This window comes from Hypanus sabinus, chromosome 10 (genome assembly GCF_030144855.1).
Source record: "Hypanus sabinus isolate sHypSab1 chromosome 10, sHypSab1.hap1, whole genome shotgun sequence".
NCBI lineage: Eukaryota > Metazoa > Chordata > Chondrichthyes > Myliobatiformes > Dasyatidae > Hypanus > Hypanus sabinus.
In genome coordinates this window covers 152,277,178-152,296,006 of record NC_082715.1, presented here as the reverse complement: position 1 = coordinate 152,296,006, position 18,829 = coordinate 152,277,178, and the positions used below count along the sequence as shown (strand labels likewise).

Below are 18,829 nucleotides of genomic sequence, written 5' to 3'. Positions count from 1 at the left end.
AAGGTAATGACAAAGCCATTCACTATGCCTGCCTACACTGGCAGAGACATTGAGAATAGGTGTTGAAATGTCATATTGCAGCTGTAAAATATACAGATTTGACTGTTTCTACAGAGTTGTACAGTTTTGGTTACCACACTTCAGCAAAGTTCACCAGGATGTTGCTTGGAAATGAAGGAGTAATTACAGGGAGACTGGGCAAGGTGGGCTTAAGATTCACTTAAAGTAGGAGTGGTTAAGGGATGACTTTACAGTGTGCAATAAAATTATGGGATATCAAAAGGGTAAAAGCTCTAAGATGAAAAGACTAATTGAAAGCTAAAGGGAGAAGAGGAAAAACTCAGGGAATTCAGGTGGAAGTGATTATATGGAACAAGCTGAAAGAGGTGGCAGTAGAGACATGCAATTACAATTTTTAAAAAGAGCATTCAGATAGGAAAGGGCAAGATATAATACCCTGAAGCAAGCAAATGAAATTTACATTGTCACAGAATAAATAAGGCAAGTTAAGGAGTTGTAGAGCTCAAAACACCTTGTTAACGGGGCAATAATGAAACCTTTCCTTATACACTTAGACCTAAATGACTTGTAGCATCCCAATTTACTTATGCAACTCCAGTGAATCCCTGAGATCCACTAGCTGGAAAAATAATCTAACCTGTTCTTATTCATTAAAATCTAGTTGAGGGCCAACTAATACTCAAATGACTTGGAGTCCACTGAACTCCTAATCATCATCATCATTCTGTGCTATATCAGACTCCTAATACAGTTACTATCAGAACATGGACAAAAAGATCATAAAAACCTCAAAAATCCAAACTGGATCAGAAATAAAGTCTTCCATCGATCTGAGGGTCCACCAAAGGTAACATTTTATGAAATTAAAACAAGGCATGAACTTGAAGATTCAAGTATGCTTTAAAGACTAAAGTGCTTTCCAAATAGCAAAAAAAGAAATTAAGCAATTTTGGAAACCTAAAGAGGCAAATTAATTCCAGCAAACTTAACATTTCTTTCAGAATCAAATGAAGTTTTAAGCACCCCATTGTTATTAGGATGGAGAAAATACTCAAAAAAGAAAATGCTGCCCTTGGGTCAGAGAGCATCTCTCAAGAGTGTAAACCAAAGTTAACACTCAAGTCATGCTTATTTCAGTGGTTCAGAAACTGACATTACAACAAGCAAAAACAGAAGAAACCTCATCTTTTTACAATATATTAATTACAATGTATTGCCCATATGAACATTTTCAACAACCTTTTGCTTTTCCTACAAAGGATTGAGGTTTAATCTGTCTAACACTCTGGTTCTGTCACCTGAACAAGTCTAGGGAAGACACCCTCTGGCCACGCCAAACGTGGGAGATTGAAGCGCAAGCCCCCCCACACACCCCCAACAATCCCCCTGTATGTGTGGATGCTGCATGATTTGTTACCATTACAAATAAGTAACGTGGAATAATAGACAGTACACCACATACAATTAAAAGATTTAGCTTCACACAAAATGCTGGTGGAACGCAGCAGGCCAGGCAGCATCTATAGGAAGAAGCACTGTTGATGTTTCGGGCTGAGATCCTTCATCAGGACGAAGTCGAGACGTATCCTGATGAAGGGTCTCAGCCCGAAATGTCGACACTGCTTCTTCCTATAGATGCTGCCTGGCCAGATGCATTCCACCAGCATTTTGTGTGTTGCTTGAATCTCCAGCATCTGCAGATTTCCTCGTGTTTGCGCTTTTAAAAAGATTTAGCTTTATAATTCTTAATTTGACTAAAGGATTAGTAAAGAAAAAGGCCAAAAAAAGGGCCCATTTTAAATTAAACATACACAAGTTGAAGCTCAGTTTCCCCTTTGAATCCCAGCCCCAGTCCGGGTCGACTTAAGTCAAAGATAGATAGGTCCTTGATTAGCCAGGGCATCAAAGGGTATGGGGTAAAGATAGGGGAGTGGGGATGACTGGAAGAATTGGATCAGCCCATGATTGGATGGCAGAGCAGGCTCGGGCTGAATGGCCTACTTCTGATCCTATATCTTATGTACTCCTCCAACCCCTTCTCCCCTCTCAAGCCCCAAGCCTAACCCTAGTCTTTCACCAGAGAAATTTCCCCCATATCCACTATCCCGGTTGGGTGGCACACATTTCTCCTATCTCTCATCTTCAACAGTAACCCAAACAAGCTGTTTACACAGAACAGAAAAAATATGAACCATGTGACCCAGGGCATTACATTTGTATAAGGAGTCTAATGTGCCTGAAGATGTGTTCCATCTTAAATATCCTTAATGGTTCAGAGGTGGTGAATTAATCTGCCTTTACTGAAGGCACTCCCAAGTCTAGGACAAAAGTCCACATTTTCAAGAGTCTTCTGCAAATCTGAAATATCGTACAGCAAAGCAAGGTTAGTAGAGGTCCTGTTGCTTTGCGCATTATGAACGCAAAACCCATCCAGACATGCTTCAGTCAAAGCAATACCCAAAAATGCTGGAAGAACTCATGCCAGGCAGCATCTATGGACACCAGTCTTCACAAGAAAAAAAAAAGTTGCTGTTGGCACACTATGGCTTGCAATGAATAAGACGGAGACACTTCTGTGAACAATAGATTTGAAGAGTGTCCTCCACTCTTCCAATGATGGAATTAAAGGCTGGTGCTGCTCCCTTTCTTTTGAGTTATTTTGTGAAGATTACATGTCTCCAAGTTGCTTCCACACAGGATTCAGGAAGGAACAGCCCAGGTAAAACTCTAGCAATGGTTTTCCCTGTTACAGTAAGCAGGGAGACCCATTCAGAGGTCACCTTTCTTGCTGAGCATCATAAATGCAGAACGAAGTCCTCTGCAATATGCTTCTCTTCATCAAGATGGAATTAAACTAGCTCTTCTGCTGACAAACACAATATTAATTTTATCATTTCCCAGCCTGCAGAAGCCAGAGTCCACAGCTTAGGAGCTACCCCAAGGTCTGTCATAATTCGATCCATGAATTAGGTCCTGGTTTCTTTTAGAAAAAGGAAGTTTATCAAGTCTGACCAAAATAAAAGGAACTAGTTAACTGCAAATACAAAGCATTCCTAAAAAGGAAGAACTTTCAAGTTAAAAAGAAACAGTAACCTAAAGACAGAGATCCAGCTTAAAACAGAACCCAGAGAACAAATTGAGAATGGAGAGTACAGGTCAGTATCTTTACCATTGCCATATGTACAGGTACTTCAGAATAAAATTCAATGATCACAACACCTAAAGACCCAGACCACTGAGAATCAAGAACCGAGGTAATCAACACCTACTGGATGCAACACTTCAACTATGAGCACCTTTGATGTGGTAGCCCTTCATTTTTTTCCCCTCTATTTAAGCCAGCCTTGCTAAGAGCACAAAATGCCTGCGAAAAAGTTACATATAAGATTTGCTGCCGAGTTCTAAAGGATACATTTTAATTGTTACATTTGAAAAATAATGTTATACATTTATCCTAATTAAAAACTAAAGTTTCAATACCAAGTGAAAGATTTGCGTTGAATCTATGAAAGACATTTATAACCTCAGACTGAATTGCCTGTCAAAATTACCATAGATTTTAAATTCAAAGATGAATCCACCTAGGGAAAGGAGCTCGTGGCTAGAACCGGCAATTTGGCCCTTCAAATATTTCCCATGTGTTTGACATCAATGTTCCCTCCAATTAACTTGGGCTGTGTAATTTATTGTCCAGTGACAAGTGTGTACTGATTTTTACAGTTAAATATTCATTTTAACAGCTGGAAAACCTCCACAACTTTGATCTCCTCTTGATTGTTTTTACTCTTTCATCTGCAGGCCTGTAGCAGGTAACCAAGGATTTTCTTGCTGGATTGCACACATCCATATACGATTTGTTTGCCAAATGATGCTTTAAAAAGTTTCTAAATTTCACTCCACTTCTTCCCGCACAAATCCCTTGGCTTCTTTGGAATTCAACTTAGTACATCAACAATTTCTTCAATAAAATTCAGTATTAAAAAAGTTATAATCTATAATCCACAAATAAATCACTGCAAACTCCACACTATCAACACTATCCGCATCAGAAACCATGATTGTGAAATATACTAACGAGGTAGAGGGTGATCAACTTTTGTGCAGTTTAAATTCCTTTGTGCATTAGTAGCAAAGGACGTGTGCGCACCTCAGAGCACTGTCCGACGTACCATTTTTACTAACTCAATCACCTTCCTAAAAACTTGCATTCCAGGTTCACTCACCTCAGTCTGATATGTGAAGTGGGACATTAGTTACAATATTACCATCTGAGTTGGGAACCAGAGTCTGATCACAAGATAAAAATAAACACCAAAAAATACAACTTTGGGTTAAATAGTTCAACTTTGCACTGTACATCATATGCAATCTTGATCCTTAATTGATACACGATTATTTAGCCAGCCAAACACTATACTCAAATTGATTCAATAGAAACAAGTTAGAAAATAAACTGACAAATAAAATTGAACTATTGTTTTCCACAAGAATCACCTGCAATTCTTCGCTTGAGAACTGCTCTCTCCAAATCTGAAGCACAGTCCTTCTTAGTTCCATCCAGTGGAGAATTCCTGCCAGAATTGGGATACAAGGATGCATGCCACTTTTCAGGATCCCAGATGCCTTCACTAGAGAAATACCAGGTAAAAAGTTACTCAGTTCATTGGAAAAAAAAGACTAAAGATAGCTTGATTATGTAATATGCTGAATTAAAACATACTTTTTCATTTTAATTCACTGGTAACCTGAAACTGCAAAACCCTCAAAAAAATTGAATACTTTTGTTTTGAACAGCAACCAATTAGTTCCAGATTACTGCACAAAATGAGAAGCCCTCACCATATCCACCCAGTCAATATCCCTCAGGATCTTATTTCAATCAAATATGCATTTAGTCTGAACTCAAAAAAAAAAGAAATAGTTGCAAGGTAATAATCTCATTTTAAGAAATGTTGCAGAAGATCTTCTCCAAACTACTCCTAAAATATTAACTTTCCTACTTAAGACACAGTCCACTGGACTTGGTCTCAATAATCCCCAAAAGTGAACCACAATTTCTACCCTATAGTGATCCACTCTTAATAAAAGTGCTATTATTAATGTACCTTCATACTAACTTTTTTGCACTAGAACAGAGATCCCTCTGCATCTCCACATACATAAATTAATGCCATTTAGATACTTGTGTTTTGTCAAAATGGAGAATTTTACATTTCCCACATTAGTTTCTCACTAATCCAAGTTTATAAATTGGTTATTTGCCCACACGTTGTTTTCATAGCTGGTTTGCTATCATCTTTCTATAGTTTGTCTGTGAACCTGATGTGTTCCCTGGTTTTTCAAAAAGTGTTCACAGTTTAGATTTCATTTTAACAATTCGACATCTTCATTTGGAGGCTTTGAAAAAACATTATAATCAACTGTTGCTTTGGGGACAGGTACATTTATTGCTTGCTGCTAAGTTTCAAATGTTTGCCCTAGTTTTGACATCCCAACATCCGTGCTTAGAATGTAGAACAGTTCAGCTCACCTTGTCTGCAACTATTGTAACCAACTAATTCCATCTATTTATTCCCCACCTGTTTGTTTGTCTGAATGCCTCAAACATTACTTACTACCTTATCAGCTTCTGCAGTAACTTTCAGGTACATATCAGTGCCTTTTAAACACAAAATGCAGGTGCAATTAAATCTTCCTCTGGCAGCTTATTTCAAATACCAATTACCTTCTAAGTTATCCCCTCAAGCACTCTTAACTTTCTTGTACCCACCCCCCACTTCTCAGCTTAACTTATGCCTTCTAACTTTAGACTTCCTACTCCAGGAAAAACACTTGATTAGCTACCTACTTGGCTTAATTTTATGATGTTTCCCTGAAACCTCCCATGCTGTAGAGAAAGAAAAACCATGTCTCACTAATCTCTTCAAAACTTTTCCCTCATTCAACTTGTGCTCACCTTAAGCATTTCCACCTGGGAAAATACTATTTACCCCACTTACGCTTCCATTTTATATCAGTACGCTTGTGCGGAAAGTGAAAATTTTTTCACTGCAAAGTTTAAACAAAGTTAAAATAATCTCATTGCAATCAAAAAGAACACACTCCTTTACCTGTCATATTTTTCCAAAAGACATGCTGGTCTTTGTTTTGCATATGGATACTCTTTGATTTCAAGTAGCTTTTCCTGAACAAAAATAGAAAACAATTAAAATCTTAAGTTTTAGACAATGGCAAAAAAATCTGTTAAATCTCTTTAAAGTACCCCTACAGAAGTGATACCAAACTAGATCCACGTTCTGATCAATATTCAACCCGGATGTGTATTCAACTCAGCATTACAAAAAGCCATATACTGCTTGGTTATCCAGCTGCCTATCTTTTTTGGGGAAGAGAAGTCAATGACAATATCATCTTTGTAATAACCCTGACCAAGACCTCACTGGCAAGGCCTAAATTTATGACCATTTCTCCATGTTGACACACAAGTTACTTTCAGTAACTAGCTACCTTCAGGTAAAGGACACTTGTGCAGTTGGGTTTGGAGTTCCAGGATTTAAATGAAGGGCAATGACAGACATTGCCCAGAATAATGGAGGAATCAGATGCTGGGATTTCCATGCATCTGCTGGTCAAATAACATCTTCTAGCACTGTAGGGAGCTAGGCAAATGACTTAGTAAACTATGTACATCATAGCCTCCTGGCTAAATGCAGCTTTAACATTGATGCCCAGTACCAGCCAGGGTAAAGCAGCCTTCCAAAATGTTTATTTGCCAGTGCTCAGAGCAATCCATGCAGGAAGATTTAAGGTAGTATTCACCTGCAGCAATACCACAGCACAGTGATGGACCATATTTCTAACAAACATGCATCTCCTTTTATGCACAGTAAAATTTCAACTTAGTGTTTCCCACTAAATCCAATAATATGTTTCAAAGACAAAGTAAAATTTGTTATCAAAGTACATATTACCATTTACTACTTGAGAATCGTATTCTTGCAGGCATTTACAGTTAAAATACAGTTTATCAATGGTTATAGTGCAGATAAAGACAACCAAAAGACTAATTGTGCAAAAAGAACACAAGTTATAAAACCTCCTTGAAACTGAGTCTATAGGTTGTAGAATCAGTTCAGAGTTGCAGAGTGAAGTTACTCACGTCAGGTCCTGAACCTGATTGTAGTAGGGCAATAACCATACCCAAAGCAGGTGTGTGGGGACTATAGCTTCTGTACCTCCCACCCAATAGCAAGAAGACAGCATGTTCCTGGATGGTGGGGGGGGGAGGAGTGAGTTTGCTGATAAATGTTACTTTCTTGTGGCAGCACTCCAAGTAAATGCACTCAGTGGTGAGGAAGATTGTGTTTGTGATGAACTGGACTTATCCATCACTTTCTGTACCCTTTTCTATTAATGGACACTGGTGTTTCTATTCCAGACGGTGATGCAACCAGTTAGGATACTCTCATGCATCTATTGAAGATTGCCATAATTTTTGGTGACATGCCAAGTGTACATGAACATCTAAGATAGTAGGGGTACTGTTGTGCCTTCTTTGTAATGGCATTTATGTTGGTCTCAGAACAGACCCTCTGATATGATAATGGCAAGGAATTTAAAGTTTCTGACCCTCTCCATCTCCAATCTTCTGATGACGATTGGCTTGTGGACCTCTAGCTTATTCCTCCTGCAGCTGATATTCAGCTGTTTCTGCTGAAATGGGCGAGATTGAAAATCTGGTTGAATGGTGCCACAACAACCTCCTTCCTGTATGCTGATTTGTCAGCACCTTTGATTCAGCCAAAGGGTTGTCAACAGCTTACATACAGCATTAGAACTACCACACAATTATAAAAAGTAGGGGTCTAAACACACTTCCTTGTGGTCCACCAGTGATACTGTTTAGAGATGCTGCCTTATTAACTGGGCTCTGCAAATGAGAGATTGGGGATCAATCAAGGTCCAGGTCTTGGGTCTTATCCAGGCGTTCCAAAGTTGAGTGGACAGCCAATGAAATGGCATCTGCTATTGACCTGTTGCAACAGTAGGCAAAATGGAGTGGATCCAGGTCACTCCTCAGGCAGGCAGGCAGTTGATAATCTTCATGACTGGCTTCTCAAAGCACTTCCTCACTTTGATGCAAGAGCTACTTAATGATACTCATTGAGGCAGGTTACCACATTATTCTTGAACACTTGTATGATTGAAGCCGACTTGAAGCAAGTGGGTACCTCAACCTGCTGAATCAAGATATTTACAAATTCAAAAAGGCTGGATCTGTTCTTGGCTACACCGGACTCTTGAGTTAGCGGTGTAGAGGAGGTCATTGAACAAACTTATCCATTATGAACAATCTGGCGCATCTGCTCCATGAATAAGCAGCGGAGCATTCTTTTGAATAGGTTCATTCAGCTTTGCTGTCACAAGGGTTGTTACAGAAAATAATTTCATTTGGTAGGACAAAAAGCATATGACAGTTCATTTCTGTGTAGCAGAACACGTAGTACAATAGTCTGTTTTATCATTCCATACATCATTGCACATGATTAAATTGATATATTATTCTGTACTTTATGTTAACTAATAATTACAATTATTGCTCAGTTTTTAAATATTGCTGATGTAACAAAATAATTTCCCACTCAGGATCAATAAAGTACTTATTATTAAACACTTCAGCCAGTTGATTAGCACAGGTCTTCAGAACTCGGCCAGGTACATCACCTGGACCAAATGATTTCCATGGTTCACTCTCCTGTTGTCAATTATACACAATACCATACACAAGACCAATTTTACTTGACTTTGTTTTGTAGGAACCCATGACATTGAAACCCTGCCATACTTGTCAAGCATCCCTCTGTGATTCAGGTTTCATCCAGACATTCCAGAGATGCCTTATTTCTAGCCCTGAACACCACGCCACTGATCTAGCCCTCAGCAGACTGAATCTCTTAAGATAATCCAGGGCTTCTGTTTGAGGACTGGGCTTGTGGAGTTTTGGGGTTTTTAGAGAAGGGACACTTTCACACCATTTAACCCTGTTCAGTTGAAGTGTACTGAACAGCATAACAAGTTTTCAGCAACACAGTTATCTAGTCCAAAAACCCTGCCCTATTTCCATTGCTCTCAGCCATTTATTATCCGTGTACAATAATGTGTTACTGTGATTTGATCTCATGTGGGAGAAGCAAAACAATTTTCTTAAAAAAAAATTTGAGAGACAGCACAGTATAGGCTCTTTGAGCCATACCGACTAGCAACCCCAAATTTAACCCTAGCTGAATCACAGGACAATTTACAATGACCAATCTACAGTAGAAAACTCAATGTACAGGGAGAATATACAAACTCCTTACAGACAGCAGTGGGAATTGAACCTGGATCACTGATGCTGTGAAGTGTTGTGCTAATCATTATGCTAATGTATTTATAAATACAGTAATTGAATCTGTTATTGATGCTGTAAAGCATTGTGCTAACCACTATGCTACTGTATTCACAAAGTACTTAAGCCTGGTCTGACTCCTGATGACCAAGCTGATCTTCGACATCCCTTCAGCCTAACTTAGTTCCCATTTACTGCTAATACTTAGTCTCGTATAATGTAAAGGTATCATTGATAAGCCCCAAGAATCCTGTCCAGTTTTGTCTTGAATGCACAAGTGAAGCACAGAAAAGGGAGGTAAGGCTTCAGCAAGAGGAGGCTGGGAGGACAAGTTGATTGTAGCATTTAAATCAGCTGATAAGTTGCAAATGTGTCATGTCAATTCAAGCTATTCCATTTGGCATACTTAATGTGGTAACTCTAGATGGACATCAAGTACTGCAAGCATACAGAGTACTGAGCATCTGCTCGCCAAAGGGTGATGGGGGATGCATTTTTTTTAAAAAACAAAACAGCATTTTCAAGGGTAGTCAGATCAAAAAAATGTATAGCCCATAGTATTTAATATACACGATTTCAAATTTTTATCTTGAATTTAACCAGTTGCATTTGAATTTCTTAATCTCTGATAGACCAAAAAACTTAACCACCTGGTACAAACAGAACAGACGAGTAGTTTTCTTGATGACTGCGCAGTAAAAACAATTCATAATCCTTTGATCCTTCAAACGTCAATTTCATAATTCAGAAGATGCAGCACTTCAAAAGCTACCATGAAACACACTGAAGACTCCACAGGTGGATCTACTTTGCAAAAACTGATATGCAGGGGGAAGCTATATAATAAGCCAGTGACTGTGGGTGCTTTTGTCTTCTGACTGTCACAGATCTGAAGGGAAAAAATTGATCTGGCTAGGAAATTACTAATAGCAAGAGAAGGTTGGAGGAAAAAAGATAGGTAGCTAAATTGCAGAAATAGGATTCAGTGCCTCTGGGCTACATTATCCCATGAGTATAGTTGATATTTGTATACCTAAAATCTATTCATGATTAAAAGCCAGTTACATTTTAAGCATTATGTGTAGAAGGGGAAAATGGATTCATTAAACCAGGAAGCTTAGAAGCTACTTCTAAAATAACATGGAAGAGCAGAGCTTCAGAAACCTTGCAGTCAATGATTACTACGTCAGGGTGGGTACGAAAATGGTAACAGACTTATAGCTTTCATATCTAGAGAGTGAAACACTCTACACTACAAAACCAATAAACAGCTAGTGGTACTACATCTAGAACATTAAAGACCAGTACTATGCATATTGTGCACGTCCTCAGCTTACAACAGATCAGACTCAGGGTTAAAGACAACTGAAATTCAGGTTATAAACCTACTGTCTAGAGATGATTTAATTCAACTTTTGAAAATACATGGGAAGAATATAGCATGTCTAAAGCCAGGAAATGTTTACATTTATAAGGTAAAGTCTAAATTAGACTACATGATGGCAGGTGTGACAGAAATTTTGAAACAAAGTTTCCATACCCAATATTTTGCAAATGTAAGCTTACTTAATAAGTTACAATCTTAAATCACTAATGAGCAGAGTAGTTACAAGTAGTATATCAATGACATTTTGATCTCAGCTTTTAACGATTACCCATGCATGCCAGAGGTTCAGCCTCACCTTGAGTCCACGTTGTCAATCTGAGGTATACAGTGGCATAAAGATGACAGATTTACAAAGCCAATGCAGACTTGGTTCATTACAGAATTTATACTTACACATGTTCAACCTAATAAATGCTCTACAAGATCATGGGGTGGGAAATATCTGACAATATCTTATGTTCACAGTTATCTTTCTCCCACAAGTCTGGTAAACATCTCACCTACACTGAATTCAGGAAATATGCATTGTAAAAGTGGGGCTGTTGTTCATAAGCAGATCAATAACTCAATTCATGTTTTCAATCTGCATTTTATAGTTAACTATTATGAACAAATGGACAAGAAAATATTCTTTAGGACAAAGTTGTCATTTGGAAAGTATGGGTGAGTAAGATAGGTAACAATGTTATGATTAAAAGTTGATTCTATCAATAAACTCAAGACCAATTGTTAAACAATTGTTTTGCTTTGGCTAATTAAGTTCCTACTGTGCTTGCAGACTGAAAGTTTGCCAAATTCAATATAGGAGCACCACTAACGTCAAGTTACTGAGAAATCAAAGTATTGAGCAGATCCCACATTTCAAGTATAAAATTGCTATTAAGCCTGAAATGTAATGAACATGATAATAGTAACCCAACTTCAAAAGACAATAGCAAAAATAAGTTTATTCTTTCTGAAATACACAACTTTAAAAAAGGTTAAAAAAGATGTTTCCCTCTCCCCAAACCCCAAAAAACAATTTCAGCTGATAAGACAAATTAATAAAGAGTAGCATACAAGCTAATGTAAGGTTTTAGCCAATCCTGAGCAGATACCAAGGATTTCAATGCTGAGAGAATGTAGAGACTTTAGGCTGGCAACCAGTGACAAGGAAAAAGGGTCAAATTGTTTAAAATCCACAGAAGGATAAACTAGATCAGGTTTTAAAAAAAGAGGGTTGTCAAACTCATCTCACTGGAGGTACAGCTTAAATGGAGGGCATATGAAGCCCAAAAATCCAGAAAAATTAATAACTACTATACTGCTTGAGACCTGCAGGGCAGAACTTTAAGTTTTGTTGAAACTGTCAGATCAGGATCAGATCAAGTACCTGGAAAGCAATTTGCACTGAGGGCTAGTACCTGTAGTGTGGAAAGAATGAGTTGATAGTGTTGCAAGATGCAGATTTAAGTGACTCAGTGGTTATGTCATACTGTCCAAAAAAAACAACACAAAAGCAGGGGTGTCAGCCTTTGTCTTAAAGCTTTAAAAATAACAGATGTAAATTTTTAAAAATAACTTTAAATGAACCATATACTGTTAGCAAGTATTACATCAAGGGTGTGATTTAGTTAAAATATCCCCAGCTTCTGTCATCTCAAAGAATACTATAAGCTTCCAATATCTTCCAACACAAAGCCAATTGTTATCAATAAACTAAATTATAAGAGTATGCCACAACTGAAAATTTGTCTTTAGTCCATACAGTTGGGCACTCATTACTAAACAGCATTCTGATACAAATAGTTTAGCTTGGGTGCCATTGCCCTCCCATCTCTTCCTCACTGCCCAACCCACAATACATTCCTCACAGTTGCATTGTGATACTTAATTTAGTATTTTGTTTCCAAAAATATTATGCCAATTTCCAGAGATGTATACACCAAAGGTGCTCATCAACTCATAATTGGAACTTGATTCTGTAATATAAAGTTCATTTGACTTAATTAGTTTCACTATTACAAACCAGCTTTTCATTACATGCAAAACAGCTTTATTTCTATCTTTGATATCTCCCTTTTTCCCTTGCCAAGGTTCTTTTGAAGACCCTGGCCTAGAGTTACAGTCTGACTTTGGTTCTTTGCGGGAATGGGACCCACTCTCAGGACCTCACGACTAGCTGCCTTTTGATATCCCAAGGAAGACTGGCTCGCTCTCAAGGTGCTGGATTTTTGTGGCTCTGGAGACAGGCTGATTCAAGGCTGGTGCCCCTGAACATTGGGAGCAGTGGGTTAGCTGCCAGCTGTGTGTTCAGAGACCAGACCCTTTCTGAGGCAGAGCTCAGAAAAAGCGATGCAACAGACGTTTATCATGAATCAGCAAGTTGTTTGTTATGCCTTCCTTCTTGCTGTGAAATGGGGGACACCTCTTTTTGCTTTATTAGTGAGACACTATGGTAAGTCGAATTACTGGGTGAATGAATAGTCCTTAGGGTACTGCATCTTTACTGATGCTTTACTGCAAGCTTGAATGCTTAGTGGAGGGTGCCAATTTTTTTTTGTTAGTTTGGGGTTGGGTCGTTGCCTTCCTGCTGCTTGTGCATGGGGGGGGAAGCTGGAGGGGCTTTGGGGTTCTAACATTTAATTGTCATTCATTCTTTGGGGCACTCCTGTTTTCGTGGATGTTTGTGAAGAAAAAGAATTCCATGTTCTCTGACGTTAAATGCACCTATTGAACAGTATTATTAAATCCATCTACCACCATCATCTAGGTTCCCCCCCCCCCCAAAAAATGCAAGTTTATAGGCATTCACAAGATCACAGCTGGTGTACAACTTTGTTATCTTTAGCAGAAAAATTTGGACACTAGCATCTGCTGGGGGGAGGGGAAGGAAGAGGAGGAGAAAGTGAGACAGCATCTTGACAGGTGACTATCAAAAGGATTTTTCAAGAAAAGTCTGGAAGAAGGGAATTACAGTTCAAAAGAATAATTTGCAAGAAAGGCAGATTTGTCTACAGCCATGACCATTTGGAATTTTTCCCTCATAGGATAGCAAAGTGTCTGAAAATTTTAAGGCACAGGTTGTTAGATTCTTGAAATGCAATAAAAGGTGACAAGGGAGTAAATAGGAACTGGGTGAAAACTGCAGATTAACATCTTAGTGATTGTCAGACAAAAGCCAGAAGGTTAACACCTAATTTTTATGCTCATATAATACAGCACTGAACCCAAATGCAAGATCCTGTAATGTAGATTCCCAACCTGAACAGGTACTGAGATGACAAGGTTGTTTCAAATTAGTTTACGCAGTTATCAGATCCTGATGAAATCTTAAACCGCTAGGATATGATGCAACAAACACTTCCAAGATGTTGATTTTTGACAATACAGCATTTTATTTATCTCACTCTATGACAGGCCAAAACCAAAAGCCATCACCAAATTACTGAGATCTTACACTTGAATTCTAAATTTTTGACATAAAAAATGAAATCAAAACTGGAAATCTGAAATTAAAAAAAATACAATTCTGAATTCCCACAACTACTTCACTACAAACAGCTAAAGCTCCTAGAAATTACAACCACCAAATGAAAAGCTCCAAATATTTCAACTTACCTTTGAATATCTATATGGTTTCTTCTTGCCACACATGTTTACTATATCATTTACTTGCTCTTTTTCTTCACTCCATTTTTTATCCATGCCTGCCAAAGTTTAAAGACAAAATTTACCAACTGTTGCACCATAGTTCAGACATTGTCTATCCTAAACTTTACCAACAATAATAGGCCCGTTAATATCTATTTCGAGCTAATAAACCAATAGATAACATTTCATTCAACTTGAAAGCTAAGGGCAACACAAATATAATATTACCCACTACGAAAGAGACAAGGCAAACTGGAAGATATCTTTGGCCGTTTAGTTCAGAACTAATGAGAATGTGCAAAATAAAAAAAGTGGCTTCCCAATTACAAGAAACAAAAATCTATCCCTTCTTCCACAGCACTAAACCGAGACCACTTCCGACTTGCAAATACATACCTGAAAAGGCAACAAGGCACCTAATCTTGCTTGTTAGGCGTCTGGCGGAGTAGGTAGGGAAATTAAAGGGAAAAGTTTGTGTTGGGGAATGGCAAGAGGACACTCAACCGCTCCCCGGGTTACCCGGCAGCTTGTGCAGCGGCCCCAGGCACCGGGACAACCCGAGCTCCGCCACACACACACAACAAACGCGGAACACAACCGGCCGAGAAAGCAACAACGACGACGACGGCCACAACAACAAGGGCTACAGCCTGCAGGGTCCAAGCGCCGAAACGAGCACCAACCCCGAAGCCAAGCTCACCACCACCAAGACTCAGCAGCCGCCTCCGCCGCTCGGCTAAGAACCCCCGCAGCCGCGTCACACGCCCGGATGTACGGGCCGCCGGCCGGGCGCCTGACTCTCCTCAAGCAGAGAAAAACAGTACATTTGAACTAAAAGTACTTCGCATTAAATGATACATATAATATTATCATCATAATTATTTAATTCACACTGTTTATATTTCATGCACTCCATATATTTTTTGAAAAATGTGAAGGACCTTCAGGCTAATAAAGTCAACAGCAAAGCTCAGCCTTGCTCAGCCAATCAGAAGGAGCGCGTCTGTCTGTGGCATCAGCCGGGCAGCCCGGTCGGTGGCGGCTGGGCTCAGCACACTGACATTCTCTGTATGCATGACGGGCATGTGCGCGGATTGTTTCTCAGTACACTTTCGATGTGTCTGGACCCCCGGCGTCTACAGCTTCCGTATATCCACGCGGCTGAGGTTTTCGTTTCCCATTATCGTTGATGCTTGCCTATGAACGTTAGGAATCCCGCTATCCTGGCTAAAGGTATAGTTTGACCATCTTTACTGCAGGGACTAGGAAGGTAGTTCATCATTGTCTTCGAAAGGACAATAAATAATGTTGACTTTGCCGGCAAAATCGGCATCCTTAAATGTTTTGGTTGCAAATATGTTCTGTTTTCCTTATCACTCGCCAATCAATGAGGACAACACAGGTGGATTTCAAAAGCTGCAACTCTTGGACCTGGTCAAGGTGTTGAAAACGAGTCATTAGATACAAAGGAACAAGAAGTAGAGAGCGCTCCTAATCTGGATCTCTCTTTGTGGTTTGGTGTCTGTGGAAAGGGTACACACGCTCTCAAATTCTTCGACAACTGAAGCACAACATGAACTACAGGGATATTATTTTAACGTGGTTTATTTACTATGTAATTTTTAAATGATTTTGTTAGAAACACAAGATTCTGGAAATCTTGATCTTTTCTCCAGTATTTTGTGTGTGTTGCACATTTGCTTGTTGATAATTACTGTGTGTTCCAGCTAATCGGGACCAGTACTTTTTGGCCTAATTAAACGGCTGCCCCAGTTAAAAAGTTAAATAGTTAAAAAGGAATTAAAAACAGGCAAAGTGGGTAACAGATTATGTACTTAAATGAAATACAGAACAAATTGGAATGCTACCAATATTACTACAGTACTAAATAAAGCTGTCAATTCATCTAGTATACACAATTAACAAAATCAGCACAAACATGTAGTGGATTGCCTTTATACAATGCTATAAAAAAGACAACTACCATTTAACTGAGTAACAAATTATGTATTTAAATGAAATACAGAACAAATGATAACACTACCAAATCTACTACAGTACATCTTCATTGATTGTAATGAATAAAATCCATGCAGCTGTCTAGTGCAGATAATGTTCTGCCATCATGCAATGCTTTCAATGATGGCATCCTTGAAATCTTCATTTTTATTGTAACATTCAAGATGATCGTTGATACCTTCAAATTCTTCATCCTTCCTAACATGTTGAAAGTAGTTTCATTTTAACTGCTGGCCGTTTCTGGCATCTCGAAGCCTGAATGTTCAAAACTGCAGTGAGCGAAACTGTTCTGACTTGTCTTACTGTTTATTCACCAACTATCATGACAGAAATCACTGCTTTTTGAACACAAACACATGCAACTGACACTATTTAAAAACTTCTCTCTAATCACAATGTCTTGTCTTAACGGCCACACAAGTGTGTGTGCGATGCTAGTTAGAACCTGTTTGGCAACAGTCTCCTGCTTCAATTAAGTAGCATAGTGTCCTAAGTAAATGATGGGAATCCCAGAAATTTTCTTGATTAATTTCTGTTGTTTAAGAGTTGTCTCAAATAAGTGGCAGCCCTGATTAACTGATGATCCAATTAACCGGAAACCACTGTATTACCCAATTGGTAATATGCATTTTTGTAACTTAAATAAATGTTTCCTGAATTGAACTCCTTAATTAACAGGAACCATTTATAAAAGAGAAGATTAATAATAACTCTTCCACTATTTCTATCCAATGAGAAAAATAAATAGATTTATTGCCAAATAGACCTATTTTAATTGCATCAATATGACAGCATTTTCTTCGATCTCAATCAATTGATTTTCTGAGTCCATAAATGGGCCCATGTCAGCTAATACTGTTAATGGTTACCTCTCATTGGGTGCTGACCCTACTGTAGATACTGCCAACATTGACCTGCCCAAAACATACTTGATTCCAATAGCTTTACAAGCTCAGGCCCCATTTTCAACTCCATTAATTCCTGTGAATGTGTTTCTTGAATCCACGTCTTTCCCAGAACTCGGGTGTCTTAATCTATCCTATCAGGTGTGTGTCTTTGTCAATGGTGTTGGCACACATTAAGATGGACCATCAGGAAAGTTGCAACCTTTTCCTAGTCATTGACATGTTTGATTGCATCATTCTCCCCCACTTCTATTCCACACCCAGATCTTTTTCTGGCCACAGGAGGTAACTGATGCATGTGTAGTCCCTGACATCAGGAGTGCAAGTATCATTTTGTGCATGCTACCTATGGTGTAAGTACTTTGGTAAGCTAGAAATTAAGTGTGGAGGTAATCTGAGATTGCATGGTATTTACCAAAGTCTCTGGAAATCCATGTATTGCTATAAAATCTGCATCAAATTCAGACTGTTAGCAGGTGTCCACTCTTCCAGATGTTGCTACTGATTGTTATTTTTCTTATTCAGCTGCAGCTAGAGAATTGAGTGATTTCTCTTTTCTCTTTAGCTCCATAGTGCTCTACCTCTGATCCTTCCCATTCTTAAATACCTATCCCTCCCCCCAAAACAGGATTTTAAAACACTCCTTCACTTTCCATGTGTAGGTTAGTGAAATGTAATTTAAATCTCTTCCCCATTTAACCTTGCATACTTCTAAATTATCAGATTATTTGTTTGTTGTGCAATATTAGACAAGTTTTTAGCTTAATTCTTAGCCATCATTTCTATCCTTCCCTGCAACTGTCCAAGGCTGGTTTAATCTTGTTTTTGCATTGGTTGTATGACTTGCACATATCAAGTTTGACGATGACGCAACAGTGGTGGGGATCATCACCAACAATGATGAGATGGCTTAGAGAGAGGTGATGGAAAATTCAAGGCCTAGTGTTAGGTAAATAACTTCTTCCTCAATGTCAACAAGATAAAGGAGATGGTTATTGCCTTTGGGACAACTCATACCACACACCCCTATTTACGTTGGCGACACAGCAGTGGAAACAATCTTCTACTTGTGTGCAGTGGAGAGCATCCTAGCATGTTGAATTACTGCATGGTACAGAAACTGTACTGCAGTGAATAAGAAGGCTCTACAACAGGTAGTCAAAACTGTCCAACACACCACCAGCACCAGCCTACTTGCCATCAAGGACATATACAAAAAGGTGCCAGAAAAAGGCCAGCAATGTCATGGAGGATCTTACCTACCTTGCTCATGGACTGCATCCACTAAATTTTGTAGAATTCTTTATTCAAGGGCATTGGTGTTTCCATACCAGGCTGTGATGCAGTCATTATAGTCTCCACTACACATCTGTAGAAGTTTATCAAAGTTTTAGATGTTATTCCAAATCTCCACAAACTCCTAAGTAGAGGCACTGCCGTGCTTTTTTCGTGTTTCCACTTGTGTGCTGGGCCCAG

The 18,829-nt window shown here is 38.8% G+C and overlaps 1 protein-coding gene across 2 annotated transcripts in view; it reads right to left on the bottom strand.

The window, feature by feature from the left end:
* eif4enif1 (eukaryotic translation initiation factor 4E nuclear import factor 1) overlaps positions 1 to 15,177 on the bottom strand; it is a 55,742-nt gene extending 40,565 nt beyond the window's left edge. For both annotated transcript variants that reach the window (XM_059983268.1, XM_059983269.1), the window contains exons 1-4: positions 14,826 to 15,177; positions 14,397 to 14,485; positions 6,132 to 6,205; positions 4,516 to 4,649 (exon numbers count right to left, since the gene is read on the bottom strand). In XM_059983268.1, coding sequence (XP_059839251.1) covers positions 4,516 to 4,649; positions 6,132 to 6,205; positions 14,397 to 14,483 — 295 coding nt within the window. In that variant the 5' untranslated portion in view covers positions 14,484 to 14,485; positions 14,826 to 15,177. The remainder of the gene's footprint in view (positions 1 to 4,515; positions 4,650 to 6,131; positions 6,206 to 14,396; positions 14,486 to 14,825) is intronic.
* Between the last annotated feature and the right edge of the window lie 3,652 nt (positions 15,178 to 18,829).